This window comes from Macrobrachium nipponense, chromosome 5 (genome assembly GCF_015104395.2).
Source record: "Macrobrachium nipponense isolate FS-2020 chromosome 5, ASM1510439v2, whole genome shotgun sequence".
Lineage (NCBI taxonomy): Eukaryota > Metazoa > Arthropoda > Malacostraca > Decapoda > Palaemonidae > Macrobrachium > Macrobrachium nipponense.
This window is the reverse complement of record NC_061107.1, coordinates 144,845,607-144,870,606: the sequence shown is the minus strand read 5'-3', so window position 1 is coordinate 144,870,606 and position 25,000 is coordinate 144,845,607. Positions and strand designations below refer to the sequence as shown.

Below are 25,000 nucleotides of genomic sequence, written 5' to 3'. Positions count from 1 at the left end.
AAACACCCTACTTCAAGTCTCTGCAGCAACCGTCGTAGAGGTGGAAACCTACTGCAGGGGAGGCCCTCACTTCGGCTGCTGCGACAACCGTCGTAAGGGGAAAACTCCAGCTGACTCCTGGTCGGGCAGTTCCTGGTTGTCCAGAGGAGGTGAGAATGTGAGGGTCTGCGGAGGTTCATCTTGGGCGACAGAGGTGAAGGTGAAGAATGATGGACTGGAGATTGGCCATGGGGCTTGTTGGTAAAGCTCCATGCCTGTGGAGGATCTCCTGTAGGAGGATCCTTGATAAGGTTAGGGGTGCCGGCGCTAGCTCGGGGCCAGGCGCAGGAGGTCAAGTTCTGTGGTGGCTCTACGTCCAGGCTGGACGGGAGCTTGGTACTGCTCAGTGCTGCCAAGTGGCACTCAGGCAGAGTTTGAGGTCGACTGGACCTGTGGCGGGTACCGGAGGTGCAATACCTCTCACGGGCCCTTGTAATGGTAGACTGAGGCCCCTGTCTCTTGTGGAGGCAAGCCTTGTGGAAAATGGACAGTGTCCGCTGCTGGTGTCTCTAGGGCACCTATGCCAATCGTGGGAGTGCCCTAGTACGTTGCAGGTTTGCAACGGAACTGTGAATGTTCTCCGTGGTAGCGGGGGAGACTGTTGGTGGACGTACTTCTGGAGGAAAGTAGAATTTCGATGACTCCTTGCTTTGGGAGTGATTTTGTGTTGGGGTAGGACCCTAGGCTTTTTGAAAATGCGAGGGAGACTTCATGTCTTGCCCTAGGGAGGATGTCATAACCTCCTGGAATGTAGCTTGCAACTGCAAGAGTACATACTTTGGAAAAGTGAGGTGGTCTGGTGACCTCAATTGGACGGTCGGAAGGATCAGTTTAATATGATTGATGCCTTCAATTGTGATTAGTTGACGTCTATCGACGTTAGCCCCTCGGGGATTCTTGTCTTCCCATATCAGGGAGATTTGAGCGCCAGAGTCGTTGTAGGCTCTGACATGGCTTGGCTGATAATGACTTTGGGAGGGGTGCGATGGTTATAGGGGCCTTAGCCGGTCCTAGTAAAGAAGGATTGGTGACTGCCCATTGCGATGGCGGGGAATATGGTGATTAGCGCACCCTCCATAGTTGGCAGACAGTGACCCTTGCGGCCACAGTCTCGGCAGAACTTGTTCCAGAACCTCTTCCGTGGCACTGGAACAGTAAGGCCGAGATGGCCCCACAGGTTGCAATCTGTGGAGTCACCAAGGCTGGCAGTGTGCTCTGGCCACAGGTGAAGAGTTCCTCTCTGGGGTAGTGATTTGACGTGGGTGAGGTTAGAATCCTCCGTGGGGAATCACCCTCGAAAACAAGTTCCGGGTTAACGGGTGGGCTTTACCTCTTCAAAAAGGGAGGAGGTAGGCAGTGAAATGGTTTAGAGGCGGACAGAGACGGCGGGACTTGTAGAGACAGTGGGTGCAGGGCTGGAAGCTGCAGAGGGGCTTTGAGCTAAGATACTCTCCTTACGGGCTTCTCCCGCTTGATTTCGAGTTCCTTCTCCTTGAGGAGCGAGCTCATGTTCCCCTCTGCTTTCCTTGCCCTTCCTTTCGGCTTCTCTGGCTTTTCTCTGGTTTTCATTTTCTTCCCTTTCTTGCAGGCGCGCGGCATCCTGCTGCGCCTTCATCCACTGGGTCAGTGTACCGGCCTCCTTGCCACGAGTTATGAGGATTCGGAGCTTCTCTAGCTCTATGGCAAAGAAGTCCCGCGGCGAAGCAGGGAAGACATTTCCCTTAGGCTGCAGTAGAGGCTCGATGAAATGAAAAATGATGGCCAGGAAGGGTAGTGGCACTCACTTGGAAATGTGTTCTGAGACGTGGGTAGAGAAAAAGGTCTGAAAAAGACTGGGTGCTCTGTGGCACTTAGGGGATTGGCACCTTTCTGATGAGGCGGAAAAATAAAAATGGAGTGTGGGCGCACGTCACACGTAAGGGCGTTCCTAGTGGGAGACCGCTGGAATATGGGCACTTATGGAGGCGTTCCTTGGTTGAGTGATCCGAAATGGTGGATACTTAAATTTGAAATGCGTTCGTTCGGAGACGGACACGCAGGTATAGGGCTACCTGTACGGCCTGTCAGGTGCAGCGGCACTTACGAGGAGGCGTTCCTTGTTTGGAGCACTGTATCGTGCTGGTGTGTCCCGTCCCGGGACGACACTACATGCAGTATACTCAAGTGTACTGAAGAAAGAAATGGTACTCTGTTCGGGGCAGAGTGTAATGGTGGTGGTAGAGAAAAGTAAAAAAGGTGGGAGTACTTCAGCAGCCAATCGATGGACAGTGTCACGAATTAGTTTGGCACTGTTAAATGGTAAGACCTGACGTGCACGGTGGTGGGGCCAGTCCTAGATTGATAACGACTTCCTTGCCATGGAAGTAATGAGGTTGCGGTGCACACTGTGCAATCTGCGCTTGCGGTATACGCAAGTCTTTTGTGATAAAAAAAATGAAAAGACACTCGGGCAACGACAGGTAATGGTAATATGAAAATGCTCAGTCCTTTTGGTTTGTGAAGTTACTCGATAATGAAATAAATGCTTGCAAAACTGCAAGGGACACAGGCGCGTACGTATCACGTCAGTGTAAATGAAGACAACAAGAGACTAAAAATAATGTTAATGTATGGGTGATGGTACTGGACGTAGTACTCTTGGCTTTTGTGAATAATAGGTGTTCTGGTTCTCTCTCTCTCTCTCTCTCTCTCTCTCTCTCTCTCTCTCTCTTCTCTCTCTCTCTCTGAGAGGGTGAAAAATGATATATGACGAACTCCCTTGTATTTTAACTGAACTAATACTTTTAGTTAATACGACGCAACTTGCGTTAAATTATCTATTTACGTTAAAGTTAAATGAAAGAATTGTCTTGGATAAGGTTTATGAAAACGATAACGCACTAGCGATGAACGATTTTTACGTTAATGGTAGCGGCTTGGGCTTATATGAAAATGATTTGCGTTTTCAATATAAATTTCAAAGACGCATTTTACGTTAACAATTCTTGTAATTTACTCACTTTTAAGATTACGTTAACTTTACGTAAGGGTACTAGGTCCCTGTGACAAGTGAAAATGACGGTAAGGATTTTAAGATGAAATGTTAGCAAACATTTGTAAATGGAAAAGGTTACGTTCAGTACGAAGTGAAATGGAACTTTTCGTTCAGCGAGCGAGGTGAGCATGCTAGGTGAAACCGTGTGAGCGGGTTGGCAGCGTGTCGTTCAAACAGCTGATTCTCTGTAACGCGGAGGCGATTTACAACATGAAATTCTAATTTCTTATTCAAGGCGAAATTAATGTTAATTTCTCTGGCAGAACGATCGATGCTAGTATGAAGATTGATATTTATTTACGTTAAAAACATCAAGCTTAGTTACTTTGCTTAAATAATCGAGATAATTCTTAAAGGGATAAAAAACAAAAAAATGGCTGCATTGTGCAAAAAGAATGTTGGCTGGGAAAGCGCATGCACGAAGCTTACAAAGCTGGCCAGCTAAGCGGTAACCAACACTTGGAATGAAACCTACGTTAAAATGAATTCCCCTAACTATCACAGACAAAAAGAATTGTAAACACTTCTTTTTGCCGTAAACTATTAGTGAACACTCCCTAAACTAGCTAGGCTTTCTAACACAACAATAAAACCCTGGCAAAGCACTTCCTAGTTGATCTAGTACTTTCTGGCAATCTATCTTACACATGCTCGTGTCTCATCAGGCGAGGACATACAAAATAACAGAGAATTCGCGGGGCAAATTGTTTTGCATGCCGCTAAAATTTAAGCTCTGGCGCTTTCACCGTTATAATAATAATATTTCTACTTAACACTTTTAAACACTTTCTAAACAAATACTTAAACGTACTTTAAGCTAACAATTGGTTATAAATAATTATATTATATGAATGGTATACCTTACTGTGAGTCAGTGTGTGTCTCCGCTGCAAGTGGTGCTTTGATTTGCGCTTTGTAAAAACATTTTACACTTCACGTTTTACAAGGATCAACGTGATTTACAAGCTTTTTAAGCAAGCTAGGTTCGAATCTTCGGCGAGGTCGACATTGTTACGTATGGGCCTGGCCTTGAATGAAGTTCCAATACGTAAACATGAATAGTTGAGGGAAAAAGAGTAAATTACTTGAACTTACCGTAAAAAGGATTTAAAGTGAACATTTACTCTAGAGGAAAAGGTCGCCAGAAACTCAGCTAATTACTTTACATCTATTTATTTACAAGAGGCTGCTTAACAGCCAGGGGTAAGTAAATGCAACTGGTCCCCACATGGACTAATAATATCTCTCAAGTGGATGATAGCTGGCTCAAAATGAAATTCACGTAAAAGCTGGTTTCGAAATCTTGCGGTAATGCAATACTTGCGAGCGAAGAGACTGGACACGTGACTCAGGGAATCTTAATTACTTGAGGCTTGGACCTGGGTCGTGCTCTGAAGATAGTCCCTCCAGCGTTTGGACAGAGGGCTGACGTCCCGTCAGAGGAGGAGGCTAGAGGCACGTCTGCCTTGCTTTTGCAGTAGCTTCTGACTGAGAAAGATGCTGGTTCTCTGGGAATCACGGGGCTTCCATATACCGCCTCAGGCACTGCCTGAAAGCGTAAACAACTGCCAGCAAATTGGGAAGGAAAATAGGTCTTATTGTAGAAGTCCCTAAAATCCATATCGAGGCCTAGCTACTCTTGTGACTTGTCTATCTTACCATAAGCTTCCGTCAGACCGGAAATTCCTTCCTAGCCTTCATACGACGTGCTCTCTCCCAAAATCAGTTGCTTTAGGAGAAAACATGGCTCCTTATTCATAACTCCAATTAATTAAAAACTGCTGGGAAGGCGAGGCGTTCAATAAACGTAGAAATATATATTATATATTGCTACTGTCAAAATGCATATTTCCCCTCTTTGAAACATTGTGTATAAGATTGTGTAACATTTCTTCAGATTCCTAGATAGCTTAGAGATAGGATGTTTTAAATGTGTGTTCAGATTTCGCATAACATAAGGTAAAAGAATATATATATAACATAGAATGTAGAAAGAGAGAGATTTTCTTTGTCCATTTGAAACTACGATTGTTTCCCTATTATGTCAGCACTGTGAGATTAGAGGAACTCCAAGATCTCCGTTTGCTTTCCTAATCTGTCAACACGTTTGATAAGCGAGCTCTAGTCTTCGCATTGTTATCAAAACATGTCAGTCTTGATTATCGCTCGACTTCGTCTCGTATGCCTTTGCCGAGTTCCATGTGCAGATTACACATTTTGTTTGTAAAGTTGCGTAAGATTTCGAAGCTTCTGGAAGCATTGTGCCAAAAACGTTTTGTGTCATCCACTGTCCAGCTTCCGTATGGAAGAGAATTTCATTACATCTCCGATACTCGAGGCGTTCAGATCTCTCTCTCTCTCTCTCTCTCTCTCTCTCTCTCTCTCTCTCTCTCCCTCGACATCCTTGAGATTATATTAACGTAACGTAAATTGGTCACTCGTAACTTGAGAATTTCATATTTGATGTTTCTTAGAGTTTATTTAATGTTAAATAGTGTTTTTTGTGGAATCTGAACAAACATTGTTTCGTAACGGCGCCTGGGTTTGGTAAAGTGAAACAAGCCTGCAGCAAAGAAAGAAGTTGGTATAGAAAAAAGATAAAGTGTGTTATATTTTTATTAGTTGCAACGAATATCTAGTGGTTATGATGGTTTGGTAAGAAACTAATAACGGATAGGAACAGTGGTTAACTAATAACTAATAACAGATGGTTATGAAGGTTTGGTAAAAACTGATGGTTACAATGTTTTGAGTGAAAAGATTTACACTTTTACACATTGCAAATTTTTGTGTTTTGTGTTTGTTTAATTTTTTGTGCATTTATTCATTTTCTTGTTGAAGTGTGCCTTTTTATTTTGATACTGTCCACATTTTTCTGTTTTTTCATTTACATTCACAATTTAATTGACTTAGTTATTTTCATTGCTTAATCATTGAACATTTAATTAAATTTAACACTTGTGAATTAATTTGCATTTACTTAGAATTCTTTTCAAGTTTTATTATTGTGTTTAGCACTTGTGAATTAATTTAAAAATTTTTCAATTCTTGCCTAACACTTTTGAATTTTGATTGAATTAATTTTCTTGAATTTTGTGATAAATTAATTTTGATTTAATTTTACCTAATTGATTCAGGAATTAATTAAACTTTACTTTGTTTTCAAGTAACAGTAATTTTCCGTGATATTGTGAATTTCACTTATAAACTTTGAGTGTTTTCTTTATTTTATACCAATATACTTGCATTTAATTATGATTATATTTATGTTAGGTAGAAACATAGAGTGGTAATTGATCTGCTTTCCTTCAATTTACTTGAAGTGACTTAGAACCAGGGAAGTACTTAGACTTCTGAAATCAGGGAAATACTTAGACTTTTAAAGTTGTTGATGGAGTGATGCCCTTTGATTAATTTAATTACTTACAAGATTACCTCACACCTGTTTTGATGAACTTAGTCTGATTTTCTGCAATACTGGTAAGTTGTTAAGGGATCACTGTTGCCTTTAGAGTATTCAGTCGTTTGATACCTGTGATGAGGGTTCAGGTGTCTGGCTTTTGTGAGGTATCAGTTAATGAATGGTAAGTGTAGTAACCAGATACTTGGCACTTCGTAACAATATATATTAATATAGATATATATATATAATATATATATATATATATATATATATATATAATAATATATTATATATATATATATATAAATATAACATTTCAGGGACTCGTCACTACTCTGGCATAGCCTATGTGAGCTGTCTGCAGAGCCATTGGTACTATACTATTTAGTCATTAGGATATGTTTTCGTTATCTTATTATTTCTTATAATCGTGCGCGAAAACATGATCGAGAACTATCTTAATCAAATAGTATAATTATTTCTTCCTAGGGTATTTTTGTGAGAAACGCGTGGTGACATTGTGTAATCGGAAACACTTGTTTTCATGACAGGTGTCCAACTCAGCTTGGGGTGTAGTATCAGCTGCTAAGTTGTGGAATTGTCAGGTTACCAGATACTAATAAATTTCTCCAATCATGAGGAGCAGCCACACCTGAGTCGACGGGATGTTACAGCTCGGGAAAAGAATGGCATCCAAAATTGCTCTGGAGGTATCTTAAGTTGTTACCTCTTGAAAGACTGGTGAAGACCCCAAAGAACACGGCAATTACAGTAATTAGCTGAAAATTTCAATTTAGATGTACATTATTTCTTTAATTTTTTTTTATATAAGAGAGATGCTCAAAAGTTTGCATAAACTGAGGCTACATCTTTGTGTATCGTGTCTCTCATATCTGACTTGAGAAGTCTGCGTGTGACTGGTCATTCAATCTCATTTTATATCTTAAGGGCATTCAACAGACCGATATATTCATAAATCCGATCACCAGTTTATCCCAAAACTTCCAAATCCCAAGGAATTTTGCCGGAAAGTTCAAAATGGGGTCTCCATAGCACCATAAAAAAATAAATTTAAAAAAATCAGTACTTCAACTGTTTTTGCAGAACCTTTGCATTAAAAATTGCAGATGTTAAATGAAGTGGCATTCCTTACGCTATTTCTCGCCACGGGAAATGAGTTACCTTTAGGTGATATTTGATATATATTTCTGAAATATTAATAGGACATTAATTAAAGTTACACAAAAAACCGAAGTTCATGGATACAGGTTATATTTTACTATTCGATTTCTATAAAGCAATAAATAGGAAATGGAATTAATAAATATAAAAAAAAGCAACGTTAACTAAAGTGAACAACACGTAATAGTGACCTATAACGTAATAACTTTTTTACCGATTATTATCACTATTACTAATACACATATTATAATTTCATTACAGTCATTAGGAACTGAGTTCCTCCAAAAGGGCCACCGAGCGATAGTATGAAACAGCAGAAGTTTTCCACTCACAGGGATATTATGTAGTAGAGATTGACCAACTGAGTGGAAAGACTGTAAATGCTCCATTTTATAAAGTTCGGGAGAAGAGTCCAAGTAATGGTATATGTGTGTGATATGCAATTTTTGTGCGAAGACACTTTATTAAATGAAACCTCAGGTCCTTTGGTTGCCGATTAGGGAATCTCCCAACTCCTTAAAAGGTAGATATCAGCGAAGCACGAGGAAGTTTATTCAAGAACATTAAACTTGAAAGTTTGGCGGCATGTGGTTTGAGAATTTCTACTTTGGTCCCTTCAGTCAACACTTTTTTATATATAGTTTTCTATAAACCCTTTGAAATCTATAAAGATAACGGATGTGCAACCTAAACTGAATGTGGATAAATCGTCTTACCGTGTCTATTAACACAGCTAGATGATTTATTCGTCAGTAACGTCTTTTTTCTTTATTACAGTCTGAGAAGGACACTTGGAGGTTGACGAAACATGTTACATCAAAGAAGATGACTATAGTTAGAAGTGCTTTTTAATTTGTTAATACTGATCCCATCGTTCTTACTTTCATGCAATTTTAAAAGGATGAAAAATAATAATTCTATATATTGTGAAACATTACTTTTCTATTTTTTTAGTTGTACTTGACATTTTAGAAACAAACTAGAACCTGTTTTTGAGGGAAACAACTTTGAAATTGATAAAACCCTTATTCATTGCGAAATGCCTTTCTCGTTATATATATATATATATATATATATATATATATATATATATATTTATATTATATATATATATATATATATATCATATATATCATATAATATATATATTACATATACCAAACCATTAAACCTATAAGATTATTTTTATAAATACAAAGAAGGATCTACAGCAATATTCTTGTTTGTAAAGACGAAATGTATTTGTAAAATTATTTACAGTGCTTAAAGCTTTCGTCCATCCACAGAAGGCTGGACGAAAGCCCTAAGCTCTATAATTAATTTTACAAATACTTTAGTCTTTATAAACATGAAATATTGCTGTGGATTCTTCTATTGATATCTGATAAGCACGATACGGTGTTTTTATATTTCATTATGTATGTATGATGTGTATATATATATATATATATATATATATATATATATATATATATATATACATATATATAGTATATATATATATATATATATAATACACATATATATTATATATATATATATATATATATATATATATATATATATATATATATATATATATATATACATATACTATATATACACATATAAGATATTCCCAAGCAAAAGAGACCCAACCAATCACAAATCTGAGTTTCCTACTGATACAAGAATTCATGATAGTGAATTAATAGTTCTTAACCTATTCATAAATACTTCGGGTTTTCGGGATACTTGATAATTTCAGGCAATTCAGGAAATGGATACCGTAGTTCTTACCTTTGCAACAGGTGCCGTAGCCCTTGGCGCAGGTGCTGACACTGGTACCACCGTTGCCTGCGCATTCTTTAGATGTGTAGCAGGTTCCTGAGTCTGTCCCAGAACCACAGTAATCATTGGGGAACCTTATCACTGTGAAAATAACTGCCGAAAATAAAAAACTTCATTAATACGTATAGAAATATCTGGCACACACATATATATAGTAGGCTATATAGAATTCAGTATATAAAGTTACACATATAATGTATCGATTAAAGATTCAACAGGAACCGCAGTATATTGGGAACCTTATCACGGTGAAAATAACTGCCGTAAATAAAAAACTTCATTAATACGTATAGAAAATCTGGCACACATATATAGTAATCTATGTAGAATTCAGTACATAAAGTTGCACTTATAATGTATAGATCAACAATCCAACCAGTGATCGAAGCGCACAAAAATGAAGTGATAGGGTCAAATAAATAATGAAAGAGAAACAATAAATTGTTAGTGAACCAGGATTGAAGACGGGTACGTTTGAGGGCACAAAACGCCGCCTGCTTCAAAAGCTTAACCACAGACATGACAAGTCTTCTTGAAGGACATTCCAAACACAGAGCACAAGTTTCTATTGCAGTGATCAGTTTTCGCAAAGGTATGCCACATGCAAATTTTAAAATATACGATTCCATATAATACTACAGAACTCATCTGGAGGTTACTTGAAGCTCAGCTCAAGGAATCACTTCGTTACCAAAGTTCAAATCTGCAAGTATATCCAGAGAGCTATACTTTCTCACTAAATTGCTACCATACATATTCTCAGTTTACGTTCCTACTATTTCCGCACTCACATTTAAGCACTTTTCCCTTGAAACAAAGGAACAGTTTCCTTCTGCTCCTCAGTTCCCTACACACTCTGGTTATCCATTCAGTAGAGAACCACTACACGAAATCCTTTCTATGCTCCTAGAAACAATATCACTTTTATCCCAAGACCCACAAGTTTATTACCTCTCTCTCTCTTCCCCGAGGGCGAAACTTGCTCTTCCTGAACTTATTCAAATTCGCCCTATGAAAATCTCAGCTCCTAACACTATTAGTGCCCGTCCACACTAGGACATTATTTGCAAACAGTTTCTTGGAAACTGCTCGTAAACAATTTGCAAATAGCCTGGAAACTGTTTGCAAACGTTTTCTGTCCAGACCTCAGTTGTCGTCAGGATGCTTGTTAGTGCATCAGCCTCTGTATTTTACTTGGCAGTTTTAATGCACTCGAGGAGGGATTAATAAGAGAGAAGAAGAGTTGGGTGAGGAAGTTTTTAGAAAAATGGGTGCCACACACACATGCACATGTGTACGTATACATATGTACACATACTAGGTGCATGCATACATATAAATATATACATGTGTCTTACCGAGGTTCCAACCTCGGTAATCTTAAAAGGGTTTGGTAGGAATGAACCGTGCAGCAGGCACAGGAATAACATCCGTTTTCTCTCTCTCTCTCTCTCTACATCTCTCTCTTTCCAACAACAACCCCGCCCCTCTCTCTCTCTCTCTCTATCTCTCTCTCTCTCTCTCGACAACACCAACATCCCGCCCCCGCCCCCCCCCCCCTCTCTCTCTCTCTCTTTCTAATACCTAAGGCAATCAAATCAGACTCGTGAACTACAAAAATACATTTATTTAAGGGCAAAGCATTAGCTAAATAATTTAGGTTCTTAACAAAATGATTAAATGAAAGGTTGAACTCAAAATCCAAATAACTCAGATAACCCTGGGGATAATCAGATAACTAACATTAGTTTAGTCATAAAACTTGGCATAGTCATAGTCTAGTAACACCACGAAACATTAGTTAATTTCCCATATCTAATTATCAGATCAGCTCCCCTTTGTCTCAGATCCGCCCATTCAACACAGATTTCACACACTTCATTAAAAATACTGTTAAAGGACCCATCTTGGCCCTTCACCGACTCTGTAGCGATCTCCCATCTTGGCTAACTTACTTTCTCATTATGTAGGGAAGAAGCTCGCACGCACACACGAACTCACACACATTGTTCACGCCTAAGAAACAGCCTCAAACCAGATTCATAAGGCATATCTGCAACCGCCCGTGCATAGAAACAGGACATGGTCTGATCTGCTTAGACAGCAACGTCGACATTGCGCCACCCGAGGAAGGATGCGCCAGCACTTCCAAGGCTTGTCACTTCGGGCCACTGTTTCCAAGGAGAAGCTAAATTGATGATCCCTACATTCTAGAAATGTCACAGCCCATCACATCCTCTCACTCAGAAAGAAAAGATACAAATCGCATTCACAACGGTGTCTTGAATATATTGTCTTAATTATTCCTTGTTGCATATGCAAATTACTTATGAAAATAAGAATAAGTGTATATAAGTTTAAGTGTATATGTATTTAAATATATGTATATATGTGTACTTATATATGCTCGCACACACACACACACACACACAGATATATATATATATATATATATATATATATATACACACTTATACATATATATATATATATATATATATATATATACATATACATATACACACATATATATACATATACATGCAGAAACACTAAATGTTTTCCATTCTGGATGGAAAACAAATATGTGGTGAAAAGTGTTTGCAAACAGCTTGCAAACTTTGTTTCTAAACAATGTTCCTAGTGTGGACAGGCCTTTACTCTCTCCGTGACTTTATCATTTCTCTTCTTGTGTACCTCTACGGGATCCTCGCTTCTGTCCAATAACTGAACTTTAATTAATCCCCATTTTTACTTTGGTGAATCATTTCGCAAGCCCTCTATCATTTGTGCCTCTACCGATCTTGAGCTAAGCAAACTTTGCTATTTAAAATTTGTCGGTGAAGTTTAAAGCCACAGAATTATACCGCATTGATTTGTTCAGTATAATATTTCTGGTACCAGGATTCTTCCCATCAAATCGGTTACAGCTTTACATTTTATTTGTTCAATATCCATTTAATTCCATGAATGAATTAACCGTATAAATTAACGTGTCAACATGACTACACTTGGAGGGAGCGGAATCCAGGTTTCCGGATCCTGGGCGGGAGCTCACACGAAAGCAATAATTAAACCTTCATCCTTGCGTAAGGATGAGACCTCAGCCGGAAGACTCACTCGAGGATAAGTCTTTATTATTTTAATCTCAAATCACACCTAAAACTCATATTTCCCTTCACTTTCTAAAAGATTAGTTTGGTCTGATTCAAGAGCTAGCTGTGTTGAACACCGGCAACCAAGTATGACAAACCCCAGGCATCAAAAAATACCTCAAAAGCTTCACCCGACAATATCATGAATTATTACCTCCATCTTCCTGTCCCTTAGTCTTTATGTTTTATCACAAAATTTCTCTCTCTGTCTCTGTCTCTCTCTCATAATGAATTATTTTTGTTAACATTTGGTGTCACAAAATAACTACTTCTGACATCAGCAGCCGAAATACTTCCCGGGACAGGATTAATTGAGAACATCTTCGGAAAAGTGTGATATGAACAAAATGAAAAGAGAATTCTGCTATTTCCTGGATGGTTAGAAAAGTAATCATAAGAAACAAAAACTAACAAATAATGCCCTTTCATATGTGCATGTGTGCGTGTTTTTTTTCCTTTACATTTATAATTCTGACAAATTCACATTATCACATTTAGGCTCCATAAATTCCTTGTCAAATATATCTAGCTTCTTGGACGCCCAGCCTCAAATAAAGTTCAGTGGAAGCCTTCATGGGAATCAGTATTATATACAAGGAGGGCTGAGGGACATTGAGACTCAAAGCAAGAGTTGCAGGAAGAGGGAGTAAAGGAAAAAATGAGATATCTAACTCGATAATTGAGATTATGACATTAGCAACATACATCACACAGTCCTGGCCTCCAGATGAGTGGAAACGAGAAGAGCAAGATATGTATGTCATCACATACAAATCTCGCGCCGATACTGCAACAATGGCAGGCAGGAGAGACACGAGGATTGAAGAAACGAAGAAAATGATCAAGAGACCTGAAGAAAGAAGGAAAAGAAATGTGATAGAATTAGCAACGAAACAGAGAAGAGGAAATAACTACTTAGTGCAATAACAGAATCAGCGTATGTGTAAATGAAGCCTGAATATTATAAGTAATAATACAGTAGGTTAATGGGAACTCGGTTAATGTCTGAAAGCGAATTATTCATAATTATCCTGCTTTAACTGAATATTATGCATTGCCATTCGTCACTGAATTTGCATATTTTTGGTTAAAGGCCTAAGAAATTAAACTGACAATAAAGGCGATGTAATGCCATTGTACAGTAAGGAGCCATTTTCAAACTATCAACCGGTTGTTGCTACAGCTATATTATGTCGTTCTGTGTATATTAAGAATGTGGTTAAGAAAGCAACAAGAGTCGTGAAATACCTACCTACAGTCATTGTCAGCACCATAACTAATGTTTTTCTGTAGTCCCAACAACAGGTGTTGAAAAGTGCAAAGCCCTGAATGGCAGATGTTCGTCGCTGAGGCGAGAGAGAAAAGTGTGAGCCATATGGCGGAACTCCAAGTGGGATCTTTAACTTGATATTCGTTAGCGATGAGGCGCTCGGGAAGTAGGTTAGCCACTTGGATGGAGAAAACGACAAGGTATTCTTTTTCTCTTTTCTCTTTGCAAATTTATACGAGTGTATTATAATTATCTACATCGCCATTTTTATCATTATTAGAGTTATACTGGTATTGCTATTCAAAATGTTTCATGGTTCATGTTCAGCATCCTTGCTGATGGTAATTTACGGCAATTTACTAATCATAGTTATTCATGTCTGTCCTCTGGGTACTCTGCCTATATTGTAGTGATATGAGGTAAAAACAGTAGTTCTCATTTTACTGTGAGTGGAATAGAGCCACATGGTGTGATGTAATAAAGTCTCTTCAGGAAGAGCAAAGAAAATAACAAAGACTTGTGTCAATAAATAAAGTAACCGAACACAATATTAGACTCGGTAGGATTTGATGAGCAATATCTGAAGCATAATAAAAGGAGCTAGAATGAAAAAACTCTTGCCAGAAAATTATTTTTGAAATGAGTCTCAAATTGTCGAGTGTAGCCCAGATGTAGATATAGCTGATGTTGTAATAAACACTGACTTTTCTTTATTAATGAAACCATGATTAACAAGCAAGGAAATGGAAATATTCAGAGCAAACATTTGTTGCACATCAAGGTTTTACAGAGAAGATTTGGTGAGGTATAGTTGACAAGTTGGCAAAAAATGAAAGATTTGAGCCCTACAACTCAATTCTTAGAGACGTGAATAGGAAAAGGGGCATGCATGTCCATTATGAGCGAAATATCCAAGTGTGGATCTCTTGCGTTACCAGAAGAATTCTCCCTTGCGCTTTCAATGGAGGCTATGCATTCGCAGGAAATAGTAAGCAGCTCATGGTATCAGGCGGTGTGACCTATATGTATTATGTACTATATGGGGAAAGGAATCTATAAGGTGGAGGGTGAAGCACATTCACTACTGTTTGATGGGTCGGAATAAATAATGTGTAAAGAATAGGTCAGAGCAGGTGTAAGCTAATGAAAGAGCTGCTCTATTCTTTCTGTATTGTAGGTTATATCAAAACTGCGAGAGAAAATGACCTACTTACATTTTGGATCCCTGTCCTCTGCTATAGTTTCGTTGCTATCACCTGCTGCCAGTGTTTCAGCTTGTACGGTAAAGGTGACTAATAACATCCACATGCCCGCCGTCATCCATGTCGCTAAGGACAGGCTGTTGGTTTTGGCCTTCAACATGTTCCTGAAAAACCAATCATTTTCAAAGCCTGCAGTATGTCATATTCAGTGAAATATCCAGTTTTCTCATCTTTACGCATGTACTTTTTAAACTGATATTCTCTCTCTCTCTCTCTCTCTGTCTCTCTGTCTCTCTCTTTAGAGGTTTAGCTGTCTACATTTTTGGTAACATTTCTGAACTTATTTTTGTTGTAATTTTGAAGACTAAAATACTTCTGAAGAGTGGAGAAGATATCATAATATTTCAGGTTCCTACAAATTCCAATGATTACATAATGAACTGAAAAGAACGTCTCTCTTGTTTTAGAGACCAGGCGCATTGGGGTTCGACCGCGAGCAGTATAAATGCAGAGAGCAGAAATCTTGCAGGGACGCTATAAAATCTCCTCAGACAAAGATCACCAAACTCTTCGAAGCTTTCTTTTCACCCTTCGCATAAGAGCTATCAATCCAAAATGACGCAATATACATCAATTGATATAAGTTCTATATGGAAATATAATGTCACTTTAACGTGTTGTTTGGTATCAGTTTCTGGTATTCATTTCGTCATTTAGGCCAATTTTAAGGGTAATAAATCACAAATGAAGATTTTTCCACAAGCACATTCTTGATCAAACTTACTTCGAAGGTTTAAAAGCTGCAAACTCACTAGTGTCTGGGTGTGAGGATTTAACCAGATGCTATTTAGTTAAGACCAGTTTGACATCAAACAGGTTGTGATATTACTTTGTCTAAACCATGCAGATGCAGGCGCTATTAAGTTATACTTAGCCTTCCCCGTGTTTCTTGAATCCTTTGATCAACCCCATTGTAAAAGTTATACACGTCACCCTTTTGAGAAGAGAAGTTAACTACCACACAACTCTCTCTCACAGTGACCTAGATCGACTTAATGGTCTTTCTCGGTGTTCATTTCTCCCTAGAAAAGAGATAATAGTCTTCGCAGATTAGCAAAGTTGAAATAGTACTACATAATACCTGCCAAGATGTTGCACGTTTACCGACAACTTCGTTTGAAGATGATATTATAAGTTTCCCAATTCCCTGGGAACTTCAGAAAGACCTGGCTACGAAAATCTTTTATTCTACTGTTCTGTCAGCTCATAATCCAGTGGTAAGGTAGATCCTTCTATCAGTTACCTTAACCCAACAATTTGAATCTAAGGGAACCACGGGACACTTACACAAACGTCCCTAGTACATAACATATTGCTGTAAATCTAATCAGTATCATAATTACAAAAGCTTGTTACTAGTGTTGCAAAGATAACTGTGATTTATTGATTAAATTTTCAAGCTGACTTTTCACCACTGTGGAAGTGTGTCATTAAGTGTCTGAAAACTCCTTTGATTTTGCTGCATGCAAGCTACAGTCCCATAGCTATAATTTGCAAATAATATCATGCAGTCATCTACAGTGGAGTCATCTGGAAGTTTGTACATTTCAGTGAATCGGAGCATAGTTATAAAAGTTCAATATAGCAGAAGACAGGAGTGGAGCATGTAGTATATTTGCAGGCTTTATTTCATCATGTCAAATTGTTCAGCACAGCAAAGTAACCTCTTATGCTACTTATTGTGCTTTAATTGCTGTCATCTATAACCATGTCCATTGATTATGAAATATAAACTGTCTCTGATGTTTTGGATATGTGTAATCATTTTAAGGTTCGGTGAATTATTTTCTTATCTCCTACAGCCAAGGAAAGCTAAACCGCATATCATCACCTGTCAATTCCACTGTGGGTTGGGGTTTTGGTCTGATAAATCGACCTTATCCTATTTTGATGATTGTCTTCGTAAAGTATGTATGGAGTTTCCTCATTTTGCACTATGAAATACTAACCTGATCTTATAGTATAGGAATGGTGACATGAAATGTCCCTAATTTATATTTCTTATCTCCCTCTCTGCCTATCTCGGTTCAGTCTAGTGTGAAAAGATAATATGAAATGTTACAGATTCAAATTTCTGGCCAATTTACTTCAACCTCCTTCATCTTTCCCTTTCTTATAGCCATTCTTCATCCTTTAACACAAAAGGCCGCCCGCCCCTCGACCCTATCTCTCTCTCTGGTAAGTTCTTATAATTAGCGTTGCTTCAATACAGTATTAATGTCTTATTTTGATAACAGTTGTGATACATCGCAGAAAATGTCAGATAAAACTCCTCTTGTGGATTGGGGAAATTCAGAGCACGTTCAGAAAGGGTGTTCGAAAGTAGCAGAATTCTGCTGTTTCCTTGATGGCCGAATCACACAGAAATTGGAAGAAAAGGCTTGACACAAAAAAAAAAAAAAAAAAAAAAAAAAAAAAAAAAAGTGTTGTTCCAGGAGGGGCTTATATTCATTTACTGCGCCATCTGGATCCACGTACCAGACTGGGTTTTCGTGAAAGTTCATGGTTACAAATGTAGCTGTCATCTTTGGGTCCTGGCGGCAATAGAAGTGTGATATTAAAGTCTTCAGGTAATTATAAGTCCTTATGATCTGCCTTTTTATAACAACAGCTTCTTGAATGATTGCGTCACTCATCCTCTCTGAAAACTGGTTGCATTCTTGCATTCATGAATGTTGCATTTGAATTTCCAAATTAATTTTATCAGAGTTGAATGAGAAAGTTGGGTGTTAGTTATTCATCATTCTATGAGAAGATGTGGATGACGAAGAAAGTCTGTTATGAGAAATTCGAGAAAAATGGCAATGGGAAGCACAGACTGAAAAAATGAAATAATTTATTTCAGGTACGACAATAGCTTTTCACTCTCGAAGTTTTTTTTTTATTTAGTACGTTCCACTTCATGAAGATTATTTAGGCTTTGTTTAGTACAAATTTCAAATTACACGTCCCCTCACTTTTCTCAACGTTTAATTCGGATAAACCGCAAATACTAAAGTTGAAAGACTTTGCTGTCTTCCAGCAGTACAGTAACTGTCACGCACTAATACATATACCGAAGACCATTCACTTTACAAGTTATGTACTATAGAATTGTTTGGATATTTGCAGTATACCTTAAGCTTTGCTTTCTGGGCCTAGTATTTATCATATAAGTCAATATCAAACGAATAACTTTTTATTTATTTCTTCATTTAATTATTTTTAGCCAGCATACGTATACTCTTTATAAAAGTGAAAACTTCCAATACTGGCCTCTGTGTCTCTCCGGTAAATAAGGGCACACTATTCCTTTTACACCGCCTGTCACGTCCTAATTCCCGTTAATTAATTAACAGAGGACTGTTGATGGTTTAAAGTTCAAGATATGTTGTGTCGCTATAGAAAATTTCCTTTACATTAGCGGCTTCATGCTCCTACAAAAAGGGCTCATCAAAACTTAATGCACTGCGTCAGTCACTTCTGTCTTCATTCCTCACAAAACCTCCAAATGATACTTTTTTTTACATGACCAAATGATATAAGATATCCCTAATCTTCACACTTCACCATTGCTAACCTTTTTACTTCCCTTACAATATTCCACATTTCAGTCCATCTGATGGCCCTTATGCTATTAAAAAATTATCTTAGCAGGTTTAATCTATTTTGTTTCACTGGCATTCAACATCCACATTCCACTACCATGATGGAGGGAGGGTTGTTTTAAAAACCCCTGCACACAATCCAATTGCTTCCATGGACTTTCCATTTTCACTTCGGTCTTTCGCACACACTCTGATACCTTGCTTGTCTCGCCTGTTCTGTTTATCTGAACTATATGTAATCAGTGTTATACGTCCGCGAAATTCAGCCACTGTATGCTCCACTATCAGTCGGTTTTCATATGCCACAACTGTGCACCTATATGTAGCGTCCTTTTCGCGAATTCTCACATCACTCCATCTTTTCTTAGGGGTTTTTGATGTAGGAGAGGCTAATTGGAGAGGGTGCCGTGGTAGTGGTTTTCACTCGCCCCAGAACTATACCGACACCTTTTAATGAAGGTGAGCGAGCCGGAATATTCTGGCAGGTCCAATTTAGCAGTTCTCTGGTATTATAACAATATTTTACCTTAGAAATAGTGCTGAAGGAACCTATTTCACTGGGCAACACGGCTTCCTCGCCCAGAAATAGATTTTTCCTACGTCAAAATCCCTTTAATAATTGCGGAGACCCATTTTGGCTCTAAACCAGTCACTTTACCATCCATACGTTCTTACATCACTTTAGTTTGAGCGTAAACACTTCCTATCATTAACAACCGTGCCTCGCATACGCATCCATACGTCTACACCATACAATGCCTCCTATCAGTTATTTAGTTAAAAGCCTTTTCTAGAGCATGATATGCCACATACAGCTTTTTCCTTCACTCTTAATCTTTTCCGACAATTGCTCCTAATAAAAACTTTATCCGAACATCCCTTTTCTTGTCTAAACCTACGCTGCCCTTCCCCTATTATTTATTAATTGTTTTGTCATTAAATTCTGTCAAAATCCAACAATGACTCCTAATATAGTTGTGACACAAGGTAACTTATTCTCAATCAAAATTCTGTCATTCACCTCTCCCAGTATAGCTGTATGCTATGCAGTCTGTGATTCGTACTGCCATCTCTGTCATTCATACCCTTGTGCGCGCGCGAGCACACACACACACACGCATCTATATATATATATATATATATAATATATATATATATATATATATAGAGAGAAGAGAGAGAGAGAGAGAGAGACGAGAGAGAGAGGAGGAGAGAGAGAGAGAGAGAGAAGCCTGTTTTGCAGGGTAAGGGCTTTGTTCTGTTATATAATAATAAAAAATTGTCAAATGAATGTTTCACATGGAAACCAACGAATAATTTTTAGACCGTATTCACGAATTGAAGCAAAACGAATCTGTCAATTTATTCAAGTTCTTCAAGAGAATCGTAGGTTCTTCCGCCGTCAGTACATAAAAAAAAATAAATTAGAAAAATAGCTTTTCATTTACCTCGCCCTGGAGTTATTTACTGCACAAAGAGTGTGATGACATACAACTGCATACATGTGAATTGCTGTAGAGTTTTCTATGAATAATAACATCTAATCGGTGTTTATCTGCCATCCCTTTTCGTTTCCCTGAACTTATCATAATTAGGTGTGAAAATATAATGCAAGGTAAAGTGTTAACCGATTGATCCGCAGCTATTAACTAAGGAAGACTTGGAAGTATCTCCGACTTCATGCAAACGTCCAGCAAAGGAAATTAGGCGTGAGACTTTTTCCTTCTTCCATTGCTAAAAACCCTGACGCGTAAACAGTTACTTACATGCATGCATACACGCTAACATAGAGGCTTTTTACCTGATCAGTCGCAAGTTCTAACCTCTAGGTTTTTAGAATTAGTGAGAAAACTAGACTTGGGTTTTATCCGTCCTAGTTTCTTTAAAATTTCAGTAAAAATTGCGAACTTTTAGTATATGTTTGTCATGAGAAGCATTAGAGGAATGGAAGGAGTCATTCTTGAGACATTCAAATATTGTCACTCATCTGACTGAGAAATAAAAGCACAGTTCCTTATGTTCATAATGAAATGTAACTAAAAGTAAGGTAATGAGTTTATATATATATATATATATTATATATATATATATATAATATATATATATATATATATATAATTTATTTATATATACATATATATTATAAACATATATATTTATAAATATATATATGTATATATATATATATATAGATATATATTATATATAATATATATATAATATATATATATATATATATATATATATATGTGTGTGTGTGTGTGTGTGTGTGTGTGTGTGTGTATGTATAACTGAATCACGAAAGTTTGGAACGTGATAAATCCAAAAATAAAGGTATAAGCCACGAAGGAAAGATAAATAACGGAGTTGTTTATCTTTCCTTTGTGGCTTAACTTATTAATTATGTATATATATATATATATATATATATATATATATATATATATATATTATATATATTATATATATATATATATATATACATATATATATATATATATATATATATATAGATATATATATATATTGGAATGTTAAAAAACTTCCAAAGGCGAAACATATCAATGGATCTTTTTGAAATGGTATTGACAATTGCAATTAAAACCACTCGGAAGGATGTACGATAGAATTAGTAAATTTAATTTCTGATGAAGATAATGAGACTGGATTATGGAGTAATGTAGAATACGTTAAGAAGAATGTTAAGTAATCTAGCTGGTTCAAAGTACAAGTATTAAAGGAAAAAAAGTAAAAAGGCGAGCATTTAAATAAGTATGTAACGTTATAAGCAACGCTGTGCGTGTGCGTACGTACATAACATTGCCTAAAACAACGCCATGCAACAAGAGTAGCAATGTAAAACTAAAAAGAAATGCAGACTATACTATTTACGAGATACGGAGTGCTTGAGAAATGACATGTCAGTGTGATGCCAACTCGTGTATACAAATACCGTGTAATGAAATCTAGACAGGAGAGAAGGGTGAATGCCTGTAGGCCAATTAACTCCATAACTGTATAACAGTTACGCCAGTTGGCGGTTAGGAGACTAGGCTATACCTATACTGTGGGACGTCAACCGAGGGAAGCGGCATCTGGAAGATTATTTAGGTCGGCAGCCCCTTCAGTGGCCAAGGCCTTTGCGTTTTGTTGATGATGGTATGTCTCGTTATTCACGTGAAAATAACTTCCATGGACAAAGATAGTATGTCATTATTGATATTCATATACATAGATATGTTATTTTTTTTTTTATCTATCTATTAACTGACTGAGAAAGAGACAGGAAGAAATCTTCCCTTCCGGAAGCAGCGGTCAAGTGGCCTGTGTCTTTAAACACCAACGTACCAGTTTTGTGCTGTCACCGCTTCCGTTATTATAACGGCTCTCTTCTTACGGCTAATTGGTGACAGACCAATTAATCATCATAGCCGTTATCTTTCTTGTTTTTAGGAATATGCGACACAAGAGGCAGAAATATTACTAAATTGCTTAAAAAGCTTTCAAAGTACACATTCTCCGCTATAAAACTCAGTGACATAATTGAACAAACAGAAAACAGGGTAGTTCACCGGCGATCAAATAATAGCCATGGCAGCTTTTTTTGCTTACTGGGGAGTAAGCCTACAAACTACTTTGTTGTTGTTGTTAGGGGTTAGGAGAGGTCTATGGAGACTAAAAATGGCTGGAAAAGGTGTTTCATGCTGAGCTTAAGGTACAGGAATTTTAGGTTTGGATATTTGACTTATTTAATATAGTCAAAATTTAACAATTAATAATGTGCATATTAAGCAGTACAGAAAAAAATTCTGATAAAATATATCGTATTTTCAAAAAGTTTGTCTGGCTAGCTGTCCGTAGATTATAACAAGTCTTTACTTATTTGATGTACTAAATTTAGAGGCTGTATTCCTGTTCAATTATTTTGTGTTTCCACTTATAACTGAGAATATATGAACGTGTTAGATTGGTGTCCTTTTTATGTGATCCTTGTTGTCAGCATGAACAGTAGTTCTAATTATGAGTATTATTTACGAAGACATTTCACGTCAAGTTAGGAATAAAATGTTTGCAACTTTTGCGTCAATGGGAAATCTTGCATGCGTCCCGGGTAAGCTGGAGATCGGATCATGCCTTGTTTACTTGAGATTCGCACGACATGCCTTTCATTAATCCCTTTAACTTTTCTTAATTGATTTCGTCTGTGAATAGAGTGTTATATATATATATATATATATATAATATAATAAATAATATATATATATATTTATTTATATATTTATATATATACATATACATATATATAATTATATATGTATATATATATATTATATATATATATATATTGATTAATTGATTATGTCTGTTAAAAACTGGTGTCACAACATCTCGGTTATTGACACCACACACACACACACACACACACACACACACACACACATATATATATATATTATATATATATATATATATATATATATATATATATATATATATATATATATATTACCAGTAAAGGGCTACTTTCTCATCAAAATAATACGGGTATTACCTCATTTTCTTTTGTTTTATTGTATCACATCATATTCTTATATTTTATATATAACAATAATATTATATATATATATATATATATAATATATATATATATATATATTAATATATATATATATATATATATAATTTCTCTGATTACAAATTTGTGATTTTAGGGCAAAACCAAAGTTGTTGGGAAATCAGTAAGTTAAAAAATCAAATAAACAATGAATATACACATATATGATATATATATATATATATATATCTATATATATCACATATATATATATATATAATATATATATATATATATATATATATATGTGTGTGTGTGTGTGTGTGTGTGTGTGTGTGTATTTTGTGTGTATTAATTATTTATTCTAATTATTACAAAGGTTTCTCACAACAACTTTGGTTACGCACTAAAATCACAAATTTGTAATCAGAAAAATGGATGCAGTGATTCTTGCCGGGTTTCATTCATACCTGCTCTGATTAGAAAACCAAGCATGAGAGAAACACGGTCATGGTTGCATAAAAAAAAAAAAAAATGGTGCATACTTCGCAAAGTCGGTATGCCAAAATACTCGTGAAAGAGGGAGAAAGTTTAAGGGAAAAAATAAAATAGGGGAGAAATGAAAATAAGCAAAAAAGCAAATCAACAAAATGTCTCGTCAGGACTGGAAGGAGAAACCGTAGAAAAAGAACAGATTTAAGAGACAATACTAACTCGAAGAGGTGCCATTCTCAACAGCTCTCCTCTCGCCCGTAGATCTTGTTGGCTATAGGTAAACCACAGTCACTCCTGCGGAAAGTGGCGGTCAGGGTGACCCAGTTTTTGCCTTTCTTTGGACCTTCCTTACTGTCCAAGATATACCCGCTGACAAAATATCTGTTCCCTGCAACTCGTGCGGACGGATGAACGGACGAACTTACGAATGGGTTGAAGGCTCTGTTCATTTCTCAACGTCTTTGCCTCTTTGGACAAGGAGATGAAATGGAGCAGGACATCTCTAGCTTGAACAAATGATAAGCAGTAGTAAAAGAATTAGGGAAAATTTACTGCACGAGGAAAACAAGCAAAAAATGCGCCGAAGTTTCTTCGACGCAATCGAGTTTTCCGTTGCCAGAAGCGTTTCAGTTCAATCAATTGCACACCAGGTGTGGTAGAGTGATGGTGGCCCCCATGCCTCAATAAAGTGCTGCCAGTTGCACAATCCATGTTTTTTTTTTTTCTGAGGCCGGACGGACGAGCAGACAAAGCCGGCACAAGAGTTTTCTTTTAGAAAACTAAAAGGAAATTGCAAGAAAAGAGACCAAATCAAATTAGTCTCTCTCTAAAGCTTTGACGAGACATTTTGTTTTTCTCCTTTGCCAGGTTAATCTCTCTCATCTCTCTCTTTTGTGGTCTCTCATCAGCTATGACAAATTGTTTATTGACCTACTTTGTAGTTAAATCTCTGATGTCCGGAGTTTCTCTCATTAGTTTTAGAGGACATTCATTGTTCCCCCTCCCGGTCAAATTTCTCTCTCATCACTTCTTTCACCTGTCTCTCACACTGGCTTTCAGGAGACATTTAATTTCTTTTTTTCTCTTCTTTTTTTTTGTCGTTGGAATCTCTCTCATCTGTTTTTCATAAGGTATCTCTCGCTAGTTCTGCTAAGCAATCTCTCTCTCTCTCTCTCTCTCTCTCTCTCT

The 25,000-nt window shown here is 37.1% G+C and overlaps 1 protein-coding gene across 1 annotated transcript in view; it reads right to left on the bottom strand.

Moving 5' to 3' along the window:
* Positions 1–25,000, bottom strand: part of LOC135215252 (uncharacterized) — a 45,087-nt gene that overhangs the window by 14,850 nt on the left and 5,237 nt on the right. Inside the window, exons 2-3 of the mRNA XM_064249784.1 lie at positions 15,128–15,279; positions 9,438–9,581 (exon numbers count right to left, since the gene is read on the bottom strand). Coding sequence (XP_064105854.1) covers positions 9,438–9,581; positions 15,128–15,275 — 292 coding nt within the window. The 5' untranslated portion in view covers positions 15,276–15,279. The remainder of the gene's footprint in view (positions 1–9,437; positions 9,582–15,127; positions 15,280–25,000) is intronic.